Source organism: Melospiza melodia, chromosome 1 (genome assembly GCF_035770615.1).
Source record: "Melospiza melodia melodia isolate bMelMel2 chromosome 1, bMelMel2.pri, whole genome shotgun sequence".
In the NCBI taxonomy this organism is placed as follows: domain Eukaryota; kingdom Metazoa; phylum Chordata; class Aves; order Passeriformes; family Passerellidae; genus Melospiza; species Melospiza melodia.
In genome coordinates, this window is record NC_086194.1 from 158,777,671 (window position 1) to 158,805,534 (window position 27,864).

The 27,864-nt window shown below is 35.5% G+C and overlaps 1 protein-coding gene across 3 annotated transcripts in view; it reads left to right on the forward strand.

Annotated features, from left to right (window-relative positions):
* Positions 1-27,864, forward strand: part of CSMD3 (CUB and Sushi multiple domains 3) — a 588,763-nt gene that overhangs the window by 58,801 nt on the left and 502,098 nt on the right. For all 3 annotated transcript variants that reach the window (XM_063173375.1, XM_063173384.1, XM_063173392.1), the window contains exon 2: positions 21,171-21,393. In XM_063173375.1, the coding sequence (XP_063029445.1) occupies positions 21,171-21,393 (223 nt within the window). The remainder of the gene's footprint in view (positions 1-21,170; positions 21,394-27,864) is intronic.

Consider the following 27,864-nt stretch of genomic DNA (forward strand, 5'->3'; position numbering starts at 1 on the left):
CAGTCAGAGGGAGCTTGTGAAAGGCAGCTCCTGCTTGGCAAACCTGGTCTCCTTCTGTGACAGGATCACCTGCATTGTGAATGAGAGAAAGGTTTTGCGTGTCTACATGTAAGTAAAAAGCATTTGACAATAGTTTCCCACATAATTCTCCTGGAGAAACTGTTTGTTCATGGCTTGGAAGGGTGGACTCTAAACAACTGTCTATGTCTGGGCCCAGAGGGTGGTGGTGAATGGAGGCAAATCTAGCTGACATCCCCCAGGGCTCAGTATTGGGGCCAGTTCTGTTCAGTATCTTAATGATTTGGTCAAGTGGATTGAGTGATCTTTGACTCAGTTTGAAGATGACACCAGGTTGGGCGGGAGTGTTGATGTCACGGGGAGTTGTAAGGCTCTGCAAGGGATCTGTACCAGCTGGATTAAGGTCAACCTCACTTGTATCACATTCATCATGGCCAAGTGTCATATCCTGCACTTGGGTCACAACAAACCAGTGCAGTGCTCCAGGTTTGGGACAGACCGTCTTCAAAGCTGCCCAGCAGTAAAGAATCTGGGACTGAAAATGATCCACCATGTACCCAGGTGGCCAAGAAGGCCAACAGCATCCATACTTCTACCAGCAATAGTGTTGCCATTGGTACTAAAACAGTGATGATGCTCCTGTGTTCAGCACTGGTGAGGCTGCACCTCCAATCCTGTGTCCAATTTTTGTCCCCTCTCTACATGAATGATATTGAGGCACCGAAGTGTGTCCAAGGAAGGAGAATAGAGCTGCTGAGGAACTGAGAGTGTTCAGTCTGGAGAGAAGGAGGCTCAGGGGTGACCTCATGACCCTACAACTACCTGAAAGGAGGCTGTCGTGAGGTGGGAGTCAGTTTCTTCTTCAAAGTAGCAATTGATAGGACAATACAAGATGGCCTCAGCTGGTGTCAGGGGAGGTTTAGATGGAATATAAGGGAATTTTTTTTTTCCAAAAAAGGGTTATCAAGCATTGGAACAGGCTACTCAGAGAATTTGTGTAGTCAACATTCTGGGAGATGTATAAAAAATGTGCAGATGTGGTGGTAGATGTGATGTTTAAGGACATGGTTTAGTGGTGGACTTAGCAGTGCTGGCTTGAACTCAGTGATCTGACAGGTCTTTTCCAGCCTAAATTATTCTCTGATTCTAGGTGCCGCCATAATAAACATGATCAAACATGTATTTCTATTCACCTCCTTACTAGCATCTGTATCAATGTATTATCTTTCACTGCCAATTAATCTATGGTCTTGCAAGGCTTTTGTAAAGGACTTTATCCTAAGCTTTTTGGGCATTCAGATAAGTCATACCTGCTCTTTCTCCTCTGTGACAGTACTTTGAAGACTGCCATCTTCAAACACAATTTTTTGTTTTACTGTCTGGATTGTACTCTTCTGACTGTCATGTCTTTCATTATTGTTTTTATCAGTTTTCGAAAATCCAGTGTATGAATGGCCCTTCAACTACCAGTTTTCCTTAGTAGAAATTAGAATTTCCTTGTGGAAATTCTAGTACTATCTAATTCATTGTATCTTAAATGTCTTTTGAATGTCATTTGAAAAAAATAATTAGCAGAGAATTTTATACCAATCTTACTGCAAAAGAAATAAACTGAATAACACATGTTTTTTCTTTTCTTCTCCTGAAGGCAGAGGAATGGAGTGAGGGCCATGAAAGTTACCCATTGTGCATTTTTTGAGCAGGTGTCTTCCAAATCTAATGTAAATTTTCTAGTTGCTAATCAAGGCTCTATAGCCAGACTGTGTAAGTCTGCAACACCTGCTCTTCTGCTGTCTTGTTCTAACTGTATTTTAGTTTCAGTAACAAAACAAATATAATGAATTTTGTAGTGTAATAAAAGGGGAAAAATAACAATGGCAGAAAATAAAAGCACATCTCATTTGGAAGGGCTTTGTAATTTTGTAGGTAGGAATTCTTTCCTTTTTCTTGGAGAATTTTTTTTCTAATGAGTAACTTACAGCTGCTTGAAGGGCAATGAACTTCATAGATATCATTGTGCATAGCTGTAGCATCTTTTCCTCTCTATTTTATTTTTTTTTCCTAAGGCAAGGCAGCAATGATTATCTTAGTTCAAAGTCAATGTTGCTATGTCATACTGTTATCTGTTAGGTCTGATCCTTATGAATTAATGATAATGATCTATGAACTCCTTTGCCTTAACTTTTTATATAAATGTTTTGCCATATAGAATCCCAAGGAACATTAAGTTAGAGGAAAATTAAAGAGAAAAGTGACCGAGAATGTCATAATTTGTGAACCCAGTAACAGCTCAGTGTAAATCTTTAAGAGTTCTTTCATCTCTCTTGAGCTCATTATCTGCAATAATCTTCCTGATTCTGGGTCAGCCATTGAAGTGTAAAACTCTCAGGGATATGATTATATTTACCTGTTGTTAAGACAATTTTTTTTGACATCCCAGGACTGATGAGAAGGGTAACTGTAGCTAATGCTTCTGCATTATTCCTGAGGCATTTTGGAAATCTTGTAACTCAGCCAGATGGAATATTCCAGTATGTTTCTCAACATTATCTCAATGTCATCTTCCCCTGTAGCAGGTAATGCAAGCCACAAAAAGGTTACTAGCTTAAGTAGGCAATAAATTCCCATCAAATGGAATTTAAAAGGCAGATTAAGAGATGTTTTCTCTTGCATGTTTTAAAAAATTGCCATTGACAATCATTAATATTTTATAGCTCATCCCTAAAACTACTTGTCTCTACTTTTTTTCTTCATTTCCACAGTAACATGAAAATTAGAAAAGTAGTATTTAAACAAATTGTCCAAATATACAGCATACAATTTATTACAATGAAGACTTTTTTGAGAAAAAAAATTCATGTAGAAGCTAGAAGAAAATACTGAATAAAAAAACCCCAAACAGCTGATTGAAACAAATATATGATGAAACAAAATAAAGTAGTAAATATAAAAACACAGTGTTACCAAGATGTTAAAATATTGTCTATCATACACTGATAAAAATATAGCAATCTTTACAATTTTTCCTTATAGCAATCTTTACAATTTTTCCTTATATGGGAATTTTAGTATTTGGTGTCCTAAATTAAATTAATTATAAAACATAAGGATATATATAAGTTGTCAATAAGTAATACAATTTTTTTTTCTTGTATCATTCATAGTATAGTAAGGTAACTGGAAGAGAATATTTTTACGTAAATGGTCATTAAAGAAATGCATTTCATGACTGGCACAAACTGGTTGCTCTGTTATTTCAAAAATTGAGATGAATTTAGTACAGGGCTTAACACTTAGAAGGAAATCAGTTAAACAGGCTGGCATTACCAGCCAAAAAACCCCAAAAAATTGGTATTTTTTCCAAATAATGAGTTTTGTATAATATTAGAGCTATCAATATTTGTGGATTTTAAATTAAAATAAAATCTATATCTTGTCTTTTTATAAAATCAGAATCTTTAATTGATTGTGAATTGTAAGAAACAAGTTGTTTTGATTTATTCCTGCTCATATGAAAAAAATCAATTTAGAATTTTATAGAGGCATGAAAAATTTTGAATAGATTATATAAATTATTCTTGCTGTTTATTAGTCTGGTGGGGTCATTAACCCTACAAACATTTAGGATTACAGATTTACAGAAGGTAAACAAGTCTAGAGGCAAAGCAGACCAGAATGTCTCACGTTGAGAGTCTGGATAATTGTTTTGCTGAACAGGACCATCTAGGAAGGTGTTACTCATAATTATTGATAAATTGTTTTTGACAATGCATTGTTAATAAGAATAAACACAGATTTTTCTGTGGTGTTGATAAAGTACAAAGAAAGTAAGTTAAATCTTCAGATTTTCTCCATGCTAAATATAATTTTGAAATATACCAAAGTGTTGTTAAACTGTAAGTTTTAATATATGTATAAAATGTTTTATAAGATGGATTCATTAGAATTAAAATTCTTTTAAAATTCCCACTGGAATGTAGGGAGCTTTGTGTGCAAGGGGAGAATTTTTGTGAGGTTGTTTTGTGAACAGAATTGCAAAGTAGCAAAAGGATCTAGACAACAGATACCACACTTTCTAAATTAAATCTAAAAATAAATTGACATTTTCATGTAAATAAATAGTCTTATTTTTATCAGGAACAGCCTTATTCTCAGCATTTCTGAATATTTTGTATACATATTTTTGGTATCTAATCTTCTATTTCAAACTACAGCTAATGGGTTAGTTTCATTTGGTGCTTAATATGTTAAGACCAGTGGCACTTAAAAAAATTAAATCAAAATTAAAATTGATTCTGTTCCCTCCTTTTGTTCTTACAACATTTATCAAACAAAGATAGATGCAATGCGATCTAGCCTTATTCTTTTAAAAACTAACAACTTGGAGTGGTGATTTGTTTTGTTTCTGAAGTACTGAGAATTCCTCTTTGAAGTTTCTTATTGCACATTTGATGAACTTTCAGAGAGCTTTAATGAACTTCTAAGCTTTGAAAAAAGTTGCAGAATCTGTGCATAGGAGGTATTTGTTCTTTAAATGGAGACCCTCTCAGCTTTCTGGTGAGTTCTAAGAGTTAGTCCATTAATCAACTCAAATCAGTGTTTAACCTTGATATAGCAGCTCATATTACATATTCAAAAAGCCTTTCCAGTATATTAATGATGGCAGTGTCTTAGTAGGACACAATTTTTTTATAGTATAGCAATCAGGATTTTTGAATGGACTGAGCAGCAGTTGTATTCCCATCCCTGCAGCATCAATCATACACCGTTTGCCACCATAATTCAACAAATTTAGTACATTCCTTACACCCAAGAAGTAGGTGTTTTTTTTAGAAGTAGTTGGGTTCACTGTGCATTGACTTCAGCTTATTGCAGTGTGTTAATATCCTAGTCACATTCTCAAATTACAACAAAGTAATTAAGAGAAGCATAAAAATATAATTATGTTTTGTTTGAAAATTCTGTAATTTCCATGCAGACTGGGTAAATTATTCATACTGGATGTGGATTTCATTTTTGCTTTATTGCACTGATAGCATAATCACATAGTTCTAATTATAGAGATAGTAAATAAGAGAGAAAAGAATATACCAGCCCTTACTCCTAAAGAAATTTCTGCTGGCACACTAAGGACTAATTAAAATTCATTATTGCATCACATTTTGCACCAATACAGAAGTTTTGTAACAAAAGCCTGTGTGGGAAGGAAGGAAGGAAGGAGTCAGAGGGTTACTGTTGGGATATTTTTCAGTGAGTATTATTCTTTCTCTCTAGCGCTTGTTCAAATGCTTCACATTGTGCCCACAAAGCTGTTGCTGTTGGTCACTGGTGTCACAGGGCTGGGGCACTCCAGTGTGGAGCATTCATTTGCAGCACCTGCAGAGCTAATACAATTTTCAATTTCCCTTGAAGAACTGGTTAAGCTGTACTGCTATTACACACTGTTTTCTTCACTGCCATGTCTCCATCAACTCCACCTTGCCCACAGAAACATCTGATTTAGGATTTGAGACTGAGGCAGAGGGCAATTGAGCAGCCTAATTACCTTCTGCACTTCTTGGATCTGGGGGAGAAGCTGTTACAGGGAGTTGAAACAAACCAGCTGGATGGTTCTGCCTAATGGCAGGGTGGTAAGATGTGATGTACTGTTGGAACATGCTGACAGGTTTTGCCTTGCTGTGCTGGCCATGCTGCATTCTTCTGCACATTCCACAGTGATGGCACCAACCATGGCAACTCCATGTTGTAATGTGCAAGTAGGAAATGGAGACCAGACATGGAGCATGCAATGCTCAGGTACCTGGCCCTCATTTCTTTCAGAAAAGGCAGAGAAAAAGAAAACACTGTGAACCTTACAGTAAAAATTACAAGTAAATACTGAGCTTTATAAGCAACTGTGGAATTTTCCATTAATTTTCTCCAGTCCTTGTCTTGCTAGAGAAGAAAAAAGGCAATGATATAATAATTGAAAAGGACTAAAGTATCGATGTATCTTTGGCAGGATTCTCTCACTTGATCTTAGGTACCTGTGGAACAAGTGTCTAAGTTGACCTAGATATTAAAATTTCTGTTATAGCCAACAGAATGGAGTCAGTTTATTTGATTGCAGTCTGATATACAGGACTAATCATCACTGAATCTATTGTCCAGGACTTGACTGATAATAACAGGAGCCTTCCTGTTAGGACATTGTAAACACCCACATTTAATCAAATTGTGCTCTTTATATCTCATTTGTAAGCAGATGAGAGAAGAATAAATGTCAGTACTGGAACATAAAGATGACTTAAGCCCCTGGACTTCATTCAGTGGCTAGAGGACTCTGGATACCCTGGCAGAAAAGTTACTGACATGCAGTTAAGGCTGAAAAATAAATCTGCTTTTACAGAAACACAATTTGCAAATTTGGATTCAATCCTAAGCAACAAATTTAATGAAAACTAAGACACTCTAGAAGATACAAGCATGAAGCTGACTTGCAATTAACCTGTGTCAAATACTCTGTGGGACACATAAATTGGGAGAACACAGAGACTGAGGACTTGAAATTGAGTTTAGTATACCCCAGTAATTACTGTGAACAGCCAGCTATTGCATGGCATGTCACTCTTAGTTAGACCAGAAGTTCATGTTGGCATTAAGAAATCTTAATAAAAATGTCTTTGGATATACATTTAAAGAGGTTTTGATTGAACAAATTTTTATTATATGGAAGGAAAAAAAAGAAATAAATAGTTATAACCAAAGATTCCAATCAATTCTGTTTCCAACTGCACCATCTCTGAAGAGAGTGCCACACAAGGTGATCAAATCTCCTGTGAGACAGGTACTTTGATGCTATCAAAGCTTTTTCACAGTGGTGTAGTCTTTTACCATGTCCCACATCTCTGGTACTTTTTTGTCAAACATCAATCCAAATTCCACTCCTACACCATACATACGGTGAAACTGAGCATTTCCTCATCACAAGGATTATTTTGAGCTGTTAAAAAGAATATTTAAGTAATATAGGTATGTGTGTTTCCTTCCTTCCTTCCTTCCTTCCTTCCTTCCTTCCTTCCTTCCTTCCTTCCTTCCTTCCTTCCTTCCTTCCTTCCTTCCTTCCTTCCTTCCTTCCTTCCTTCCTTCCTTCCTTCCTTCCTTCCTTCCTTCCTTCCTTCCTTCCTTCCTTCCTTCCTTCCTTCCTTCCTTCCTTCCTTCCTTCCCCTTTCCTTCCCCTTTCCTTTCCTTTCCTTTCCTTTCCTTTCCTTTCCTTTCCTTTCCTTTCCTTTCCTTTCCTTTCCTTTCCTTTCCTTTCCTTTCCTTTCCTTTCCTTTCCTTTCCTTTCCTTTCCTTTCCTTTCCTTTCCTTTCCTTTCCTTTCCTTTCCTTTCCTTTCCTTTCCTTTCCTTTCCTTTCCTTTCCTTTCTTCACATACATGCATATATACAGAAATTAAGTATTTTAAAAATATTTCCCATGAAAAAGGCTGTCTCTATACTCATATTTACTGTCTTATAAGCAGACATTTGGCTTCACTGCGAAGAAGTAGAGAATCAGTAACTAATGACAACATATCTTTGATTCAGGGAAAGAAAGCAGCATAAAAAAGAGGTGAGATCCCTAATGTTTATGCTAAGAGGATCCAATGCTTACTGTTTAATGCCAAAATATAAATCAAAGTAGAAAAAAAATAGTGCCTCCCTCCTGAAAATTTTGTTAGGCAAGACACTGCTATTATCTGATATTTAATAAAAAGAATATGACCTGAGAAAGACACAAAGGTTTCTCTCCATTGGTTTCAATTGAACAAGCTTTAGTACTCTGTTGAGATTCTTTACTACTGGGGATATTTCAGTGCAGTACAATTTGTTTCAAAGTAATAGCTTTCCTGTTAGAGCTAGTTTGTCATGTCAGAGGAGGTGATTATTCATGATAAGCCACTGGCAATATTACCAGCAATTTTTAAAAAATGTAGGGTACTGATTAATTTCAGAAATATTAGCTACTGAAAGCAGACATCAGTACTGCAGGATGGATGAGACACTTGGAGTAACAGTTGCCAAAAGGTGAAATAAGCTAAAACTTGGGAACACATCAATTACAGATATAGTCACACAATGTAATAGAAAATTGTGTGTTTTGCTTACCTTATCAGAAAAAAAAACACTGGACCCTGCTGAGTATTAATTATAGGGAGGGAGAAACTGAATGTCTGAGACTTGGGCTGTTGTACAACAAATTTTCTTTAAGTGTCAAGAAATAATTAGCACTTTCTCTTTTTTTTTTTTTTTTTTTTTTTGTGCTGATACAAGCTGAAATCCAAGAAGAAAGACTCAGTCTAGACATCTGCATTTTTCCTATGCATAAATTGTTGGCATAAGAGTAGTTATGATGTAATAGTATGTAAGAGGCAGTAGTGAATACATAAAACCTGGCACATTAGTAAAGTATGTCCAAATTCCAATCTGCAGATATGGCAGAAATTCAGTAATATGCCAGACTCCTTTGTCCCACACAAATTAAAAGAAAGACATTTTGCTAATAATATCTCAGTATTTGCAATAATCATTTTTGCAAAAATAAAATGGTGTAACTGTCCTCTAAAACAACTTTACATTCTAAATATACTATCCAAGTCAGAACTACTTACCTAAACATTTTTTCTTCCTGTTTCTGTTACATCTGTGCTGCAATGTTTGACTTTATTTCTCTGGGGTATCTTTTTACATTCTTAATAAACTCCTTTCTTATGACTTTTCACAAAACCTTTTTGTCTAACTTTGTTCTGCATTCCTAGTTCAGGTGATCCAGCATTTTTGGCCAGAAGATGTTATTGGCAGGAATATGGAAAAGGGTACCTGGTCACTTCTGAAGATCAAATGGATTTTTATTTGATGCTGAGCTGGTGTGCTTGAGTTTTTGTTGGTTTCTCTGTTTGCTATTTTCAGTGGAGCATGGGAAGAGAGAACATCAATCGATGGTGCTGTAGAACATTTACTCCTCTTCCCCATTTTTTAAATTGTCACAGTGTAGCTTCAAGTTTTGTCAAAGCAGGTAGAGAGATAATTATTCTTTTCTTCATGGTGATGACTCTACATGGGGATGTTTGTCTCACATGGTAGGCTGGAAACTTCAGCTGGGGTGGATGAATCAGTTCATGTTGTCTCTCTGTACCTCAAAGTCATAGTAAGGGCAGCTGGCCAGGGTAATTCTCATCAGCTGATGCTTAAAACTTGTTTGCTCCTTGCACCAACTCCTAACATTTTGCCATAATACACTGATTTCCTACTCAGCAACCCAAGATATGAAGTTCACCTGTCTGCCTCTAGAGTGAAGCAGGTTTTCTCTGGAAAGGAACAGAATAAATATATAGAGTATTAGCAACAGCTTCAATAGTCCTGAGGTTATTGGGACCAAAATAAAATCTGAAACAATACTCAATTGTATTGCTCAGCTCTATAACATTTTATCATTCTTATCTCTACTTAATAGTGTAAAAAAATCAAGAAGTTATCAGTGCCAGACAGTTGGACACATCTGTACACCTTTTGTTGTAGAACAGTTTTAATACCTTGTCTAGAAATTTTTTCATGACTTTGAAGTGCTTTCCATGGTATGGAGAAATAAATCTCTGATTTATTTTTTAGAAAATTATTTTATTTGTTAAATACTACATATTTAAAAGTCAAATCCTCTGATGATGATGCTTGCTTTCTAAATGGAAATAATGAGAATATCTCTATCTAATATATATATTAGATAATATAGACATTAGATAATATAATTATATAAACAATACTGATAATACTAAAGTTATTGTTTTCATTATATCAATAAAATAAGTACCATTAAAAAAATCTTAAAGGCTCAGATATTCCAGTAACCAAGAGCAGTCTTTATCCTTTATCTTTTGGTCTGATCTTAGTCTAAACTGTCTCAACAGACTACTGAAATTTAGATTCTGGCTTATGATAAAATATATATATACACATATATATATATATACTTATACATTTATGACACATAAAAGTAAATGGTAAAGAAGTTTATTCTTTGACCTCCTGCAAATTCAGAAATGTACAATTTGAATAAATTCAAAGTTAAAAATTTAGCAGAAGTGACAATATCTGAAAAATTACTTTTGGATTCAGACACCTGAAATTAGTGAAAAAAATCATAGCAGTCTGTAGATTTTTAGATGAGAAGAATTCATTTTTTAGTATATTTGAAGTCTCCTTCAATCAAAAATTACCTTTCTAGAAATTTTAAGTGTTAAAGACAGAATTAATTTCTGTTTATAAAAGGTGTTTAAATTTTTCCAAGATGTTTAAATTGTGCTCCCTTCATTTTTAAGAACTGACAGAAACTGTTCTATGATGTCAAATTCTTCCTGAGAAGTTCTCCTGATCTCCCTGCATTCAGCTGACCCTTATATAGTCTGGGTCTCTTTGAAGTCGTTTTGGGATTTTCTCCACTATTATGTGATCTAGAAAATGAAAAGCAGAAAACCCCTGGAGTATATCAAAGACTCTAGCTGGATTTGCCTGCTGCTGCTTCCTTTAATTCTCAACACAACTTTAATTTTGCTACCCTCAGACAGTTTAGGTTATTGTAGAGTACATGGAGTGCATTTGGTACAACAGTCCAAATCCTACAGTAATGGCAGAGTAGCTGCTGACATCAAGTTTTGTATATGCCTCACTGTGAAAGCTGATATTTCAGAAGCATGAAATACTAGTTAGGTAATTACTTCTTAAATTTATAGCAGAGTCTCAAACGTCTGAAATTCCATGTGATTTAAATTAGGAATACTTTTATTTTATTTTGTAAAAATTGTATTTTATTAAGGTCATCCTTGTGAGTGAATGAGGAGAACTAGGTTGTTAATGTGTAAAGCAACCTGAGCTGCCACAGAAGTATGTCTTTCTCTTTTTGGAAGAAGGAAACAGAATATAGGAAGACTGTGTGTGGTAGTGTTCAGTAAACACTGTTCAATGTCTGTTGGCAGAAACTTTAAACACAGACAATTTTTTCCTGATTTTCCAAGCACTGAGTATTTAAAATCTTTTCTAGTCTTGCTGAAGTCACTTCAAACCAGCATTGTATTTATTTCATAGTGCTTACTTCCTATCTGAATGCTTACTAAAAATTTTATCCTTATTCTGACTTTTTTGCCCCTTCTCCCCACTCCCTCTTTGAGTTTGACTAAATCTATGATGGTTTTGAAGATTTATAGGAACTGTTCCTTTCTTTCTCTAAATCTATATATGAATTTCAGCAGATTACTTAGATTTACAATAATCTTTTCTGAAACTGCTGCAAGATTTCCAACACCAGAAGAAACATACTGTGTCTCCCTTCCCTTCCCTTCCCTTCCCTTCCCTTCCCTTCCCTTCCCTTCCCTTCCCTTCCCTTCCCTTCCCTTCCCTTCCCTTCCCTTCCCTTCCCTTCCCTTCCCTTCCCTTCCCTTCCCTTCCCTTCCCTTCCCTTCCCTTCCCTTCCCTTCCCTTCCCTTCCCTTCCCTTCCCTTCCCTAGATTATGTCTCTGTGTAAATCTCTTTCCAGTGGTCCATATCCCACATCTGAGATTTTAATGAACCAGGTATATAATAACAGAAGTTTATTGTGTATGCCAGTGGTCTTTAAATTTAGGGAATTCAACTCAGCATTATACTGTCTGTTTTCCTGTCACATTAGAATTTGAAAACTAATTAATGCTATGGGACATTTGAACTGTAAAAGTGTAGTACTAAATCTATCTTAATTTCTTCAGAAGTTAATTTTGTTTCAAACATTATTTTTTAGAGGGTATTTCTTTATATTCCACTATTGCCAAGAGCAAAGACTCTTCAAACACCTTATTGACTGTTTCCCTTAATTAAGAATTGTCTTATTTACCAATTTTGCATTTGTTAAATTGTACATATTGTTAATTAATTAGTCTAATATGGAAAACTCAATTTATTCTTTATATTTTTGAAAATAAAATTTGTCCAAGCCCTGCTATCTATTTATATCCTAGAGACCCAAAGACCTGTACTCTAAAGCAAATTATAAACTGCTTTAGAAGCAGTTTGACCTGATACTGCAGTGGTTGTATCTTACAATTTTCTTCATGAGGTTCACATGAAAAGAACTGGCTACTTATCAGCATGTTTTAATAAAATGAAAATTTTACTCTAAGGTATTTTATTTACAAATCAATTAGGAAGTCTGTGCAAATTAAAATTTTATTTCCAAGTGAACATAACTCTTTAAATTATGTTGCCAATACATAATATTCTGTAAATGGTCTTCCCTATCAGTTTGATTTGCTGGGAGATAGTTCTAAGGTAACTTTACAAATATCATAATTCAATTATGAAATTAACAGTTTCACAGATCACACATACGATTTAAATAAAAAACAGCAAATAAAGGGCGTTAAAATCTTTGGACACGTTGTTAGCTTTGCAGAGAAAAAAACAGTGAAAAGGAAATGTAGAATAAATATAATTCTTTCAACAACTTATCTTTTGTAATGGAATCTCTGTTCCTGTCTTTTCCAGAGAGTAAATTTCCTATGTTATGTATTTATGTAAACACAAAATTTGCATGAATTCATTTTCAGATATGCCTTTGATATGCTGTTTTCTTTAGGGTTGCTGGGAAGATTCCTGACACAATTTCTCTTCTATGGTGGTTACTTTCCACTTTTCAAGTGGAAGAATTGCAGGAAGAGCAGGTAGATGCATAAAGAGTGTAAGCTCAGAATACTAATGAGGAAATTTCACAATTATCCTAAAATAAGGAAGTCATAGATCAAAACGTTTAATCCCAGGAGTGAGAAGCAGGATGGCAAAATGCCACCAAGATGAGAAATTCTATTATTTGAAATCAAAATTATCTTTTAGAAAACCCCTCAAAACACTTTAATATCTATCTACACTCTCCCCAAGCATAAAAAATATTATTTTGCCCTGCAATTCTGTAGTGCTCGCATGTATGAAGGGTATTAAATACGGCAGGATTTCAATCCCAGACAGTATTTTTAATTTGTTCTGTGATGAGATTCCAAATGTCCTCTCTTGTTTTTATGTCTAGTTCTATTGCCCAGATGCTTGTCACATCTGAGAGATTACCCTTATCTGGCTGCATGAGCAAGGAGGCAGTTGTTTTGGAACAGATGATCCCTTGTCTACCAGGCATTGAGGTATTACATGAGGAATAGGAGAGAAGTATTGAAATATACTTAGAAGGAAAGTTAATTACATACTGGGGATAAAATCCTGGGTGTATTTCAGCTGACTTTGTTGAAAACAGACTTTCTTCTGTGGTGGTGCTACCAGTGCTTTTAAAATAGAAGTAGAAGACTATTCCATGTCAGAGAGTTATGTATAATCAAATGCCTAAAGGTGAGTTAAAACCCCCTCTATTTTCCTGTGAAGGTGATAATCTTCTATTGAATGACTTAGAGATTTCTAGATTTATGTTTCATCTTTTTTTTTTTTTAATTCCTCAAAGACTGACAACACTACTGAAGCTAAACCCTCTTTGTTTTCAATTATAGGAAATGACAGTTTTCTGTTGTAGAAAAAGAAATATAAACAATAGCAATAAATCTTTATTTCAATACATGTAATAAAATGGTATGGGTACTTCTGTTACATGAGATCCAGTTTCTTATTTTGCTGCCCTTCCAATTTAAGCGTCCTGCTGGTCAGTATTCCATGTGAACATGAGCAGCCTTAATGTTCCTTAGACCTTATGTTTCTCCAAAGAAATAACACACTCAATGTTGACAGGAGAGAACAGAAACCTTTGTCTTTCTGGTATTTTCACAGCTAAGACAAGTGGGAGACAAGACTAAAACTTATTTCTAAACTTCTTTCAGAAAATGTGTCTGTAACAGAGATAAGAAATTACCCTCTGGAGGAAAAGCAATACCTCCAGAAAGTGTTTCAAATGTGGTGATAATATCCAGTGATTGCTTCTTTTTGACTGGTGTTCTGTACCAGTTCCACTGATTAAGTTATAGAGTTTCCAGTCAACCCTACCAAAAGATCGAAAAAGTCATTTTGGTACGTTATTATAGCTTATGCAAGGGAAAGACAATCTATCTTACTCAGTTATTTATCAAAAAATATAACAATCTTTTCTCATAGCCTTTAAATGATAAAAATCACAGATAAACTTCTTTTGAAAACTTCATGTTGTCTAAACTTCATAATGTCCCAATTTCCAATAAGTTGTGCAGAGAATAAGCATCAGTATATGTTTTTTGAGAAAGCAAACAACAATGCTTTTAAAAACAAATTGAAGTAAAATGGCAATTTAGTTAAGAAATACTCAATTACTTGAGCTGATTTTCAAAGAGGGTCTTCAATGTTCTTTGTGCACTTCACAAACACAATATTTTGGTGATTTTTTTGTCTTTGTAATAAGGCTTTATTAAGCAGGTCTGAGATTTCCTTGGGCCAAAAAAAAGTCTTAAATCAAGGAAACTTGCATTATATGTCAAAACCACCAAGAATTATTTACAAAAACAAAAAATAAAAGACAACTCAAAAAGACAGACATTACCAAGACACAGGAAGTTGTAACTGTGAGAGCTGGAGTGTTTAGGTTCCAGGGACACCTTACAGAAACCTTTCAGGACCTAGAGGAAGTCTACGAGAAAGCTTGAGCAGAATTTTTTAGAAGGATGTGTAGTAATAGGACAAAGAGAAATAGTTTTAAACTGATAGAGAATTAGCTATTAGGAAGAAAGAGGGCGGTGAGATATTGGAACAGGGTTCCCCAAATTTTAGATTTTCCATCATTGTAGTGTCCAAGGCCAGGTTGGGCAATCTGGTCTAAAGGAAGGTGTCCCTGCCCACAGCAAGGGTTTAGTAATATATGATCGTTAAGGTCCCTACCAAACCAGACTATTTTATGATTCCAAGTTTTTTATTACTTTGGGAAATTAAAACATGTGACAGTAACAATTATAAGTGGTCAGGCAAAATATTAAGTGTAGACTTTTCTCAGCTGGTAGAGAGCTCATTATAAAAGCTGTTTTTGGAGCTGACAAAGTGAGAATTATTTGAAGTACAGAACATCAAGTTAAACAAACACAGAGATCTATAGGAATACAAAATAGTCTTTTCTGAAATAGCAGAAGCTCTAAGGCCTTGGGGCTGGCATGGTGTCCTGGTTTAGAGCAAATTTGGGAGAGAATCTCTGAAGGGATTTTTCTAGAAAGCAGATTCAAGCAGCCCCTCCCCCAACTGGTTCGGGAAAATATTTCTTTGGAGAAAGGTAGAAAAAAATGTTTATTTAATATGCAAAGCATTCACCAGCACAAAAAAAATGAACAATATTAAACAATAAAACCTCTTGCTACTGACTAAAAGTCAGAAAGTCTCCTTGGTAGGCTGTAGCTCAGCTCCCCCAGCCTGTTATGAGTCCCTCCAGCGCTGGAAATGCTGCAGCCCAGGCCTGGCCCAGTGGGCCACAGGTGGGAGCTCCTGGTGCTCTTCTGGGTGTTCAGTCCAGAGCAGGTTTAAACAAGTTCAAGAAAAAGAAAAAGCAGAGTCCAGGGAACTTTGCTTCAGCTAGCTAAACATAACTAAAAGCAAAGGAGAGTTCTATTCCACTGTCTGTCCATCCACAGACAACACAGTCCAGGAGCAGAAATGTGTAAGAGTGAGTGCATTTTCTGAAAACCAACTCCACGCTTCTCTCTCCCCCTTTGCTCTCAGAACAAATCTTAATGGTGCAAAACTTATTTCTGGGCTAAACAGACAAATGGGGATACTAGCATCAGAAAGTCACCCCAGCAGACGTGGATTCCCCTGTGAGCTGCTACCCAGGTGCAGGTGCTTCTGTCCCGGTGTGCTGCTGCCTGCATGTGCACCTCCCTGCCAGCACAGGGGAAACAGGAGGGCTGGGAAGGAACAGGGGGCTGTAATGTTCTGTAGGAAGGGACACCAGGCAGTGTCCTTAACAGTGTCCCAGGGTGTCTCAAACCAGGACAAACAGTCAACAGTCTTTTCATATGAAAACACGCTAGAATAAGGAAGAAGCTTGCAAGCTGCTGGACACATGGTGTAAGAAGACAAAAAGGTGGAGGGCAGGAGGGAACTAAGTCCAGTACATTAAAGGAGATGATTACCTTTCATATTTGTACTCATGTGACAAAGTCAATAAAACTTTGTCTTATTGGAAATTCAAGTTAGTGAAAGGAGGCTTGTTTTATGTAGAAAAGAAGCATAATGGGAATGGAAAATAATAAATTAAAGAGAATTAAGACATGATGAAAATTAAGAAAAAGGTCAATTTCAAACACACTTAAAAATAAAATAGTCATCATATCTGAAGTGAGCATCCAATTCTCAGTTTTATAAATGGACTTAAAGATCTGGGAGTGAGGCAGGACAATAAAGTTGAGATACAAATAAATAATAGAATATTAGAAATAAATATTGAGTTGATATTTTACAAAACTGGATAAGATTGATAACAGAAGAAAAGGATTCACAGCAGAGGGATGGGATCACATCACGATGAAATCTATCTCTGTTGAACTCCGGTAGGTTCTTTGAAGTGCTAACTAAAAGGATGAACCTACAGGAACCATAAAAAACCAAGGTGATGATAATACAAGTGAACAGAAAGAGAATCCAGAAAAACAGAACAGAATTAGCAGGACAGTTTGTACTGATTTATGGTCAGGATGAAAAATAGCTACTCTTTGCTGCCAAATCCAGTCAAGTGATCAAAGAACACAAACAGAAAACAGTGTTGCAGAAACTTGTGATGAGCATCAGGAGAGATAAGTGAATAAAGTATTCTGAATAGAACTACCATTTAGGGAGACGAATAATTTTGCAAATAGGTATATTGCAGACAAAAAAGGCACATGAACATGGGTGACATGGCTAAGGAATACTTTAAGATAGGATTGACTATGTTTTAAGATAGGTGCAAGTGAGAGAAATGAAAGGAGATCACATTATCAGAAAAGATATTGAAGAAAAATGAAGCATATGAACAAAGAGACTTACATTTCCTTGGTTTTCTCTTAAAATAAAACAAAGAGAGTATTAAAAACTTAACTAAAAGGAAATACACAAGCAAGTGTGTTAATCAAGGCAGACTCAGTATAATTATCTTATATTAATGACTATTATTAAAGAACACACTAAACAGGGAGATTAAATTAAATGTGTGGAGTATTTGAAGGTGAAAGGTGTAGAAATATGTTATTAAACAGTATAATTGAATGGTCAGGAGAGAGAGAAAAAGCCAAAGACAATATTGTTGAGTATTGAATGAGTGTAATTATGGGACATTCAAGGGCAAGGGGTATGGACATGATGTAAGAACTACTTGCTTTGTTAGAAGGCAATGAATGTTGAATAAATGGATTAAGAACTGCTGTTACTGATGCTCACAATAATCCAACAATGAATCAAAGGATGACTGAAATCAGGAAGAGGAGCTGTGTTTTCTGATTTCAAGAAGTATTTTTCCATGTAAAATTGATGAGAATTAAACATCTGAATTTTAAAATCTGGTAGAAAACAATGCAACAGAAATTTTGAATCATACTAGCTATTAAGAGAACCTCATGAGTAGTGTTGTTTATCTTCATACTTATTTCAACAAGAATTTTTCTTTTCTATTCTAACTTCAAGCTTTTCAAAATTCTTTGCTGTATGCTTTGAATAAAACCATCCTGTAATGAAAAGCAGTTTGCAAGTAAATTCTGCTTGGAATGCTGGTTCTGAAATCTAAATGAAAAAGATCACAGTATATGCTACTAGTTATTTCAGCATGAATTTTACCCCTTGAAAATAAATGTCATGTTTTCCACATTTGATCAGACCAGTCAGTTAATGCACGCTGTCTATTTTGATCATACCCAGGTTGGACTGCCAAGGTGAAGAGCATCACAGAATGAATTAACATATGAAAGCAGAGATTAAAGTGCACGTTGTGCACATGGTTTCTGTAGGCATGACTTTTTTTTATTTTACAGACTAAAAGACTAGACCTATCAAAATCAAACTTCACTGTTGGTTCGTTTGGGTTTTTTTCCATTCTTGGAATTAAAAGTGTATCTTCTGATACGTGCATTGCTGTGCTACATTCTGCTAGTCATCTCTGAGAAACATCCCAGTTGTATCATCTTGCAGCATATGAATAATTCTCTTTTGTTACAGTTTGAATATGGAATAAAAGGAGTAATTGGAACTTGTATATATCATGGATGTTTACATTTCATATCTGTGTATGAATAGGACTAATTATTGGATTGAGTATGAAGCATTATAATTCCTTATAAGTAGCATGTTATCTCACAAGACTGCTCCCTCATAGTTGTGGCTCTGGGGGTTTTTGGTTGGTGTTTTCTTGTGGTTTTGTTTTTTTTTTTTTTTTTTTTCTGTGGTTTTGTTTTGTGAGTTTTTTAAAATATAATTTTATTCTGGTAACAGTAGACCTGTTATAGATGAGTTTTTCTTTGTAGTTTGTATTGAATTAACAGAACGGTCTATATGTAATTAGAAGCTTTCATGAAATAGGTACAGCAACAAAAATCTGAATTATAGAGCAGTATTATGATCTTGAGTCGAAGTTTATACTGTACTTTCCACACTTGGTCTGGAGAGACGGATGAAAATTTAACAGTGTATGTTATTTAATTTTCAAGTCTCCAAGTTTTTTTCTCTAACTCTACTGAAGTAGGCCTCAGCAAGAGATTTCTAGGAAAAGCTAGAATAATAAATATGTGCAGACAGCTATTTAAAAAGACTTATTACTGTGATTGTCTTTGGTAAGAAGTGTTAAAGTTCTAGGATGTAGATCTTATGAGTAAATAGTTTGATTTTCCAAAGGGTCTTGTGCAAAACTGTATTCCAAAAGTGCTAAATAAAACAGCTGAGTTAAATAATAAATAATAACACATAAAGAGGATTTAAAAATAGTTCAAGTATATGAGGGAGATGCAGAAAGAGATAAATAAAACAGACTTCTAACAATGAAGTTTGTGCAGGCTCTGATATGAGAATGAATTCTCTAAGGCAACTTGCAGTCAAAGGTAAAATTTGCTGTACATGTCAGATGAGATAAACAAAACCCTAATTACATTCTAATAATATTTTCCCTTCCCTTTTTGTCCTATATATCTATGATACACTCCTAATTGTACTAAAAAAGCAGTCAAGCTGTCATACTTCACAAGAGGCATCTTTTCTCACCATTGTAAATATATACAAAAAAGCCGAGAGTAAAAAAATTGTACATGCCACTCTTCTTTCTGTCAAGAAAACACAAATAGCAATACAAAGTGTAAAATCTCAAGAGATTTCTGCTTAGTACTTCAGGGAAAGAGGCCTCTGTACATTTAAATGCTCAACGTGAAGACAAGCTTGTGAATGAGCCATGAAGGAGATGATTTAACGAGCTCATATATACATGTGTGTATAATTTAAGAGTTGGCGTGTGGTTTGTTTGTTTGTAGTTTGTTATGAAGTGTACATCATGTTGCTGTGAAAGAGCAACTCACTGCTTTGTGCTTTCTCTCAGATGAAATCCCTCCACTAGAAGAGGAGGCTTGCTCTGAGCATTCTTGGGGAAGAGAAGTTTCAGGGGTGTAAAAAGCAAAGCAGGAAAGCTGATCTAATATTTAAGGGATAAGACAGCAGAAAGCCTGGAGAGGGGATGTAGACCTACATTCAGACTACAAAGCTGGTGGAAAATAAAAAATATTCTAAAGTCCCAAAAGTTTTAAGAACTGCCATAACTGAGTATTAGAACTTGAAACAAAATTATAGAAAAGGACTTGCCCTACCAGTGCACAGTGACTTGGGAAAGGCCTTTTTATAATTATTTGTTTTCTCTTATTTTTCTAAGGAAATGGATTTTCTATATTCAAAGGAAATTTTTTATAGTCCAAGAAAAGTTAGGGTTTGAATGTAGGGTAATTTCTGACACTTAGAAGGTTCATTTTAAAAAGGATCTATCAGCAGAACAACTTTTCAGCTTTGCCCCACTGTACTGAGTTTGGCTGGGATAGTCTTAATTTTTTTCATGGTAGATCCTATGGTCTTATGTTTTTAGTTTGTGACCAAAACAATGCTGAACATTTGATCGGTGCCTACACACCATCCAGGCTTCCTCTGCTTCTCATACTTCTGGGAATGGGCAAGAAGGAGGGAGGGGACACAGATGCACATAGATAACCCCAACCAATAAAAGGGATATTCTAGAATGTATGGCAGCATGCTCAGTGGTAAAAGCTGGTGAAAAGAAGGAGGAAGGGACCACACTAATGGAATGAAGGAAGAAGGGCCCATGTTCAGGGTTATGGTGTTTGTCTTCCCATGTAACCATTAGGCCTGATGCAGGCCTTGCTTTCCCAGAGGTGGCTGAACACCCTCCTGCCAAAGCAGCCAATTAATTCCTTCATCTGCTTTGCTTGCATGCACAGCTTTTGCTGTACCTATTAAACTGTCTTTGTCTCAACCCACAAGTTTTTTCACTGTTACTCTTCTTTCCTCCATCCCACTATGGGGAGTGTCAATGCGCTGTGTGAGGGAGCAGCTCTGGGGCCCCACCTGATCACTCCAGTTAAATAACATCCACATAGGGTCAGTCAAAACATGTAAACTGTTAATATTTATATGAGATGATATAGTGGGGCAACAGATGGCTATTGGAGGTTGAGCCCTTAAGAACAGAGTTCTCATAACCCAGATTTATTGATTGGGAAAAGCTTGTTCATAATAAATAGACTTTCAGTGTTTTCCAGAGCCAAAATGCATGGAGGAAAAGCACAAGGTTAATAGGTTTCACCTGTATCAGACCTGTATCCAAAGAGACTTACTTACTCTTCCATTTGACAAAAAAAAGAGAATTGATGTGAATACTTTGCTTCATAAGCAAACAAATTTAGTCATAGATGTTGTTATGTTTATTTTCAGAAATGCTACCATATGTCCTTAGATAAACAGTATGGAAAACACATTTGTTAGGTAGGTGGGATTGTTTTGCATTAAGTGGCCAGCATTTGTATAAAACCATGGGCTTTACCTTTCTAAATGCAGTAGATACTAAAAAAATATTTTGATACTTTTCTAGTGATGTATTCTATTGAAGGTTGATATAAAAATAGATTACTAACTTTTTTCCTTGATTTTTTTTTAGGATTTATTTATACCTGTGGTGGAACTTTAAAAGGACTCAATGGCACTATAGAAAGCCCTGGCTTCCCATATGGATATCCAAATGGTGCAAACTGTACCTGGGTTATAATAGCAGAAGAAAGAAACAGAATACAGATCGTCTTTCAGTCTTTTGCTCTAGAAGAAGAATATGATTATTTGTCATTATATGATGGGCATCCTCACCCTGCGAACTTTAGGACAAGGTAAAGAATAAATATTATTAAAATATCACTTGTAGTATTAAATAAAAAATATCTGAAAAAGTAGTTAAAGCTAATGTTTTTTAATTATGGATTCTTTCTTAGTCTTTAAGGTGTGCTTCCTCTAATTTATCAGATGTCAAAATGTATATTGTGCTTTAATTCTAGTTAAAGTAATGGCTGAAGTTAATCTACCCCTCACAAAATTGGTCTCAATGAAACATAATTAATTAAGAAGCATGTGAGCATGGATAAAATTATTGTGAAGTGAATATGAGTTTGTGGAGGTCTCAGTTTACATGATCTAGTAATAGTGGAACTTTTGTAGTCTTTGAAACAGAGGGCTATTTATAGAGATCAGGAAACATTTAATTAAGGTAGACTAGGTAATTTGTGTGTGTGTGTGTGTGTTTGTATATGAACATCTAAAAAAAGGGTTTACAAAAAAAATCTGTTTGAGATATCAAGGGTGTGATGTGCCACAGAACATTTTCTATCAGAGCCAACTTCAGAGTCTTAGCCCAGATGTTCAGTTCTGGAAGGCTGCAGTTTAAGGAATACATAATTATTCTGCAATACCAACAGATACATTACTCATACATTTGCTGGTTATCTTTACTATCATCTAACTTCTGTAAGTCATTTTGTCATCTGCCTAGACTTCTGTAAGGCCTTTGGCATCGCCACACAACATCCTTGTTATTAAAGGGGAGAAATTTGTATTTGATTGGGTGGACTGTCTGATGAATAACACAGTGGCCATGTGGCCATACCCAAAACATTGTATTCAACAGCTTAAACTCCAATTAGAAATCAGCTACAAATGGTGTCCCTCAGGGGGTCTGTATTCAGAAAAGTACTACTCAATATCTCTGTTAATGATGTGGACAGTGGAAGTGAGTGCAGCCTCAGCAAGTTTGCAGATATGAGCAGTGCAGTTGACTTGCTTGAGGGGAGGGATGCTGTCCAGAGGGACATCAGCAGGCTGGAGGAGTGGGGCAATGGGATGAGGCCAAGTGCAGCATCCGGGTCAGTTCCCAGTATCCATACTCACTACTGGATCAATGAATTTAGAGCAGTCCCGCAGAGAAAAACTTGGGGATATTTATAGATGAAAAATTGGATGTGAGCCTGTAACACAGATGAGGACTGGCACACCTCCCCTACAAAGACAGGCTGAGAAAACTGAAGCTGTTCACCCTGGAGAAGGGAAGTTTTTGTGGAGACTTGCAACCTCCCAGTATCTGAATGGGCCTACAGGGAAGTTGGAGAGAGACTCTTCATCAGGAACTGTAGTGATAGGTCAAGGGGGAATGGGTGCAAATTGAAAGAGGGGAAATTCAGGTCCGATATTAGGAAGAAATTTTTTACTGTGAGAATGGTTAGGCACTGGAACAGCTCCTGCCCTGGATGCTCCAGCCCTGGCAGTGTTCAAAGACAGTTGGATAAGGCCTTGAGCAACCTGGTCTACTGGGAGGTGTCCCTGCAGGGGGTGGAACTAAATGATCTTATAGGTCCATTCTAACCTCTTCAAATTCTTTGGATCTATCACAAGGTTGGATATGAGGAATAAATCCTGTATATAGAATGCAGTAAAATACTGGAACAAGTTGCCCAGAAAAGTCTTAGCTTTGTGTAACCTGAAAGATGTCCTTTTCCATGACAGTGGGGTGGGAACTAGGTTATCTTCCAAACCAAACCATTCCATGATTTTATCCTGTGATAAAGAATGTAATACATCTTCCAAATCAGGGAACATCCAGTTTCATTTTACTTTGCATAATGTTGCTCAAAGAAAGGGATTTGTTTTCATAATATTTTATGGTAAGTGTTGATACACTGATAATGTATGTTTTAAACTATTGCATAACAATCTGGCATCTGATCACTAAAAGGAATGCGTAACTTGGTACTACAAGGAAATTAGAAGAGTAAAATTCTACATCTCAAATTTGTGCAGGATATAAATTCTCTTAAATGTTTAACAGTCAGCAGATGCAGAGAGATCATCTCTAATGAAATTGTTTTCCTTTGTACTTCTGTGTTTTCATTTCTGTTTCATGAATGCTTGCATGCAATTCTGATATCAGCTGCAGGAAAGAGGGAACTCACAGATAAAAGATTTGAGAGCTGTCTTCCAGAAGCATTTGTCCTTTCTATTCACTCCTCAAAATATAAAACTGATATTTTCTCAAATGTTGGAGCCTGAATAGGCCCTCTCTGTCAGTTGAAACTTTGGTTGGTGAATCTACTTTAAACTGCAATCTCAAGGATTATGTGAACAATGTTCTGCTCAAATGCAAAGAATAAAACTATGATACCATTTAGGAACCAATGGTCCTTACTGAGTTCAGTTTAAATAAACATCAGGGAAAGCAGATGATGGTAGTTAGCAGGCTAAAAGGAAGATGAAAATAATGTCTTGGAAAGGCAGAACTATTTTTCTTTATGTCCTGTTCAAGCGGCTGAAAAGTTTTTATATACTTATGTGAACACATATATTCATATATATCTATCAATACATAGATATATAGACAGATATATATGCACTTATATATGTGCAAGATTCTTTTGAAATTAAACTAATTCTTCAATGCTGGATCTTTAGAATGTGTTTTTTTAATATCTTAGAAGAAAGTCAAGGAAGCCTGTCATGCTTAAATGTTTCAGTACTGTATATTTAGGATGCCATTAGATTTTAGTGAAGAACAGTGTAAGAAGTTATGTAGAAGAGAAAAGAATCAGTCAGCACTTAAAAAGGAAAAGATGATTAAGCCTTGATATAGGGCTTGAAATAGACTACTTTTGCAAGACTTACAAGATCTTTTCAGAATGTGGGTGTGGAAGAATAGTACACATTTGTGTGAGTGGAGAATTGGCTTTAAAATTTGGAAAGCATGACAGTGAAATTACGCAAGCTTTACTAAAATTTTCATAGTGACATTTATTTTCTCAGGTTGCTGTAGTAATTAGCAAGGGGATGTTTCCTTAAGTTTTCTTTTTTACAAATAAGTGAAGTTTTACTGAGGAACAGTTGCTTGTGGAAACTATCGTTCTAGCATGACAATGTATTTTGACATTTTACTTAGTGACATGAATGAAAGTGTGATCAGATTACACTTTTTTCCCTCCCTTTAATTTTGTATCAGGCAAAAATATTTTCAGGGGACTACACATGTATTTGAAAAAATATATAACTAGACAGCTAAAAAAAACTGTCTTGGATAGACAAGGCCAATACTTCTGTTTTTTACTTTAATATTGTGGAATAACTGTCTGTATGAATGAAATGATTTCGCAGTTCAACTGTTTGTGAATCTAATCACCTTTGACTCCCTCCTCATCCAGTTTTGTACTTTGTCTGATTGGTCTCCTCAGAATTAAATCTTATTGAAATTACATTGCATGTCTTCAGCAAATGCTCAACAGCTTTTAACTGATTTACCTGGCACTCAAATGGCAGATAAACAATAATAAATGGAAAAGAAGCATGTCAGATATGACCACTATGGAAAATGTAATCAGTATCTCACTTGCATCTTTTGCTGCATGCTTGATTTAGTTTATTTCACATTATAATCTTTGTTTAAAACTATAAATTCAGAGTAACTTAAAACCCTGATCTTTATGCAATTTTTTTTTATAAATCATATTTTTAATCACTTAAAAAAAAGTTTACTTGAAGAAAGAAAGTGTTGCTTCCTGTATCTGAACCAAGCTTTTGGCAAAATTTCATAGTTGGGATATTTGTGATTTTTGAGTACCCTCTCTTTCACATTTATACAATTAGTTCCCCTCAAAATAAAAATTAAAAAAAAAAAATCAAGGCTTGATATTCTGATTGCTTTTAAAAACATTGTTTAGTCCTTATTTTGGTAAGTAGCTAATATTTCTAAATCCTATTCTAGATAGAAGTGTTGCATTTCCAGATTAAAACTCCTGTTCCGTTTTTTCCAACTTTCCATCTTTCTCATTTTTTTGTGTGTGGCACAAGAAGAATAATTTCAGCTAATCTTATAACATGTTTTCAATTTTCTGAGTGCCCAGCTTGAGAAAAAAGTGTTTTGTTTGCACTAGTGATAAGAAATCCCATGCTTTAATGAAGTTAGCAGAAGGTATGCTTGAACCAATAAAACATCACATAAATCAACTGCTTTGCAAAGCCAGTAGGAGTCATCTGATGAAACCTTTTGCATGTTATGAAAATAGCCTTTAGTGCAACTTGTAAATAATTCATTGTACCAGTGTTATCCTAGGGAGCGGTGGGAAAAGATCTGCACGGAGGCACAAGGCAGGAGCCAAGGAGACGCAGCTCAGGCCGGGCTGGGAGAGCAGAGCTGGGACTCTGAGGGGCTCCAGCACAGCCCCAGCACAGCCTGAGCCTGGCCCAGGGCCCCTCCAGGCACAGCAGCTGGGAGCAGCAGAAGGACACAGGGATCACCACAGAGGCTCAGGCAGGAGCAGGCATGGGGACTGAGCTGCGGCAGCATGCCTCAGGGTGGGCTGAAACACAGGCCCAGGGACCATGGACTGCAGTGGGTGGCCGTGCCGCCATCTGAGGCTTGATAGGGCCAGGAAGGGTTATTGGTTTTCTCAGAGTCCTGACTCTGCAGAAAAGAATCTGTGAGAAAATTATTTAATATTTGCCTATACAACAAAAGATATGGGCCTAACTATATGAATTCTTCATTGTGTACTTCTCTTGTCAGTCCTTGAAGAGTCACATGGAAACCATTATTAGTTTTAAAGCACACCCTCAGTGGCAGCGGTATGGTGCACATGTAGGTGGATGACTTAATGGCAATATAAACCCTGATTATTCCTTGCAATTATTTTACTTTGCAACTCGGATAATATCTTGTTTTCTTCATTCTTTAAAAGAAATTGCTGAGTGTAAGACAACATATTGCCAGTAAATATCAAAAAGCATATTGGTATTTTTCTCTTTTTTCTTTAATCATGGAGTTAGGTGCTTAGAATTAAATGCCAATTTGAAAAGAGGTGTCATACTCAGCAGTTGTCTAAAACTCTTTTTTTTTCTATAATTAGTTTGGAGCGTAGTATTCAAAATAGCTTTAAATATTTGAATAATAATGTGACTATATACCCAAATTCAGTTTGCAGTTCCAAGGAAATATATTTCCAAATTTACTAGTACTTAACCAGTTAATTAATTTAACCAGTAAATTTTTTTGCCTGTTAAATGTTCATGACAAAGTTAACATTGCATTGAAATCAATGAAATAAGTTCAGATCTATTTCAGAGAAATAAAATGCATCCCTTATGCAATTGTACTTGGCTAAATTGAAGCATTTAATCCAGTATATTCCTGTCTCTGTGTGTTGACTAAAATAACCTTTCATATGTTTATGCTCAGAAAGCTATTTTTTAGTAGCTGAAACAATATATTTTACAAAGTAAAAAAAAAAAATTATTTAGAAAATTATTAGCCTACCATAATGTTGTAGTAAAAATCATCATAAAATTTCATCATGTGTGTCCTCATAAGTACAGACATAGTACTGGAGTTTAGAAAGCTCTGCTCTTAGAAAAATGGTATAATAATTTGTGATTCATTTGCAAAAGTGAAAAAAATATTAATTTTTTTTAATATAAGTGGAGTTGTGAGAAACTACCAAAAAATGAAATTTTTGATCCCTGAATAAATATATATATTTCTTTTTTTCCTTGTATTGAGAGCCTGCAAGATCAACATGTATCTGCAGAGATATTTTTAAATGTTGATAACATCACTGTGTCCAAAGATTTAATTATATTAAAATCTTTTCTCTTGTGACTCGTGGTTAATTTTCTCTTAGGAACTTTAATGGAAGGAAGCTTTAAACATAGTGTTTAAAAGGGGAGTTTGTACTCATAGTTTTTAATCTCTTGTATTTAAGCGAGATAAATCATCCTTTCATCTACACTCCCTGCTGAGGCCACCAAGAATTAAATGTACAGGTTACCTGATCAGTCCTGCTGAGCTGAATAGGAGAAATTAACTGAAATTACTGGAGACATCTGCTACCTTTCCTCTGTCGGTGAATTGCTCTCCTAAAACATCTGACTCCTTGATTATGCCTACATTTTTAACATTTACTCCCCTTTCAGAGAAAACAGCGTTTTCAGTAGATTAATAAGTAGATCTTTAAAATTTCAGCATGCTCCTAGTGTTAAATATAATTTGATATTGGCTCCTCACTCAATTACTTCCACAGGTTTGAATTTGGTACTTAATCAACAGAATCATACTGACTGTAAAGTTAAAATTAAGTTCTTTGGTCCAACTTTGGTAAAAGTAGAGAAAAAAAAAGAGTGTAAAAAATGTAAAATTACAATTTATCCTTAATATTCCTTCATATTAAATACTGCTACAATTGTAGGCAGCATGAATTGTCTGTTTAGTCGACTCTGGGGCAAGGCTATGGTAACCAAGAAGGGGATGGAAAACCATCGAAGATGCCAGAAGAAGC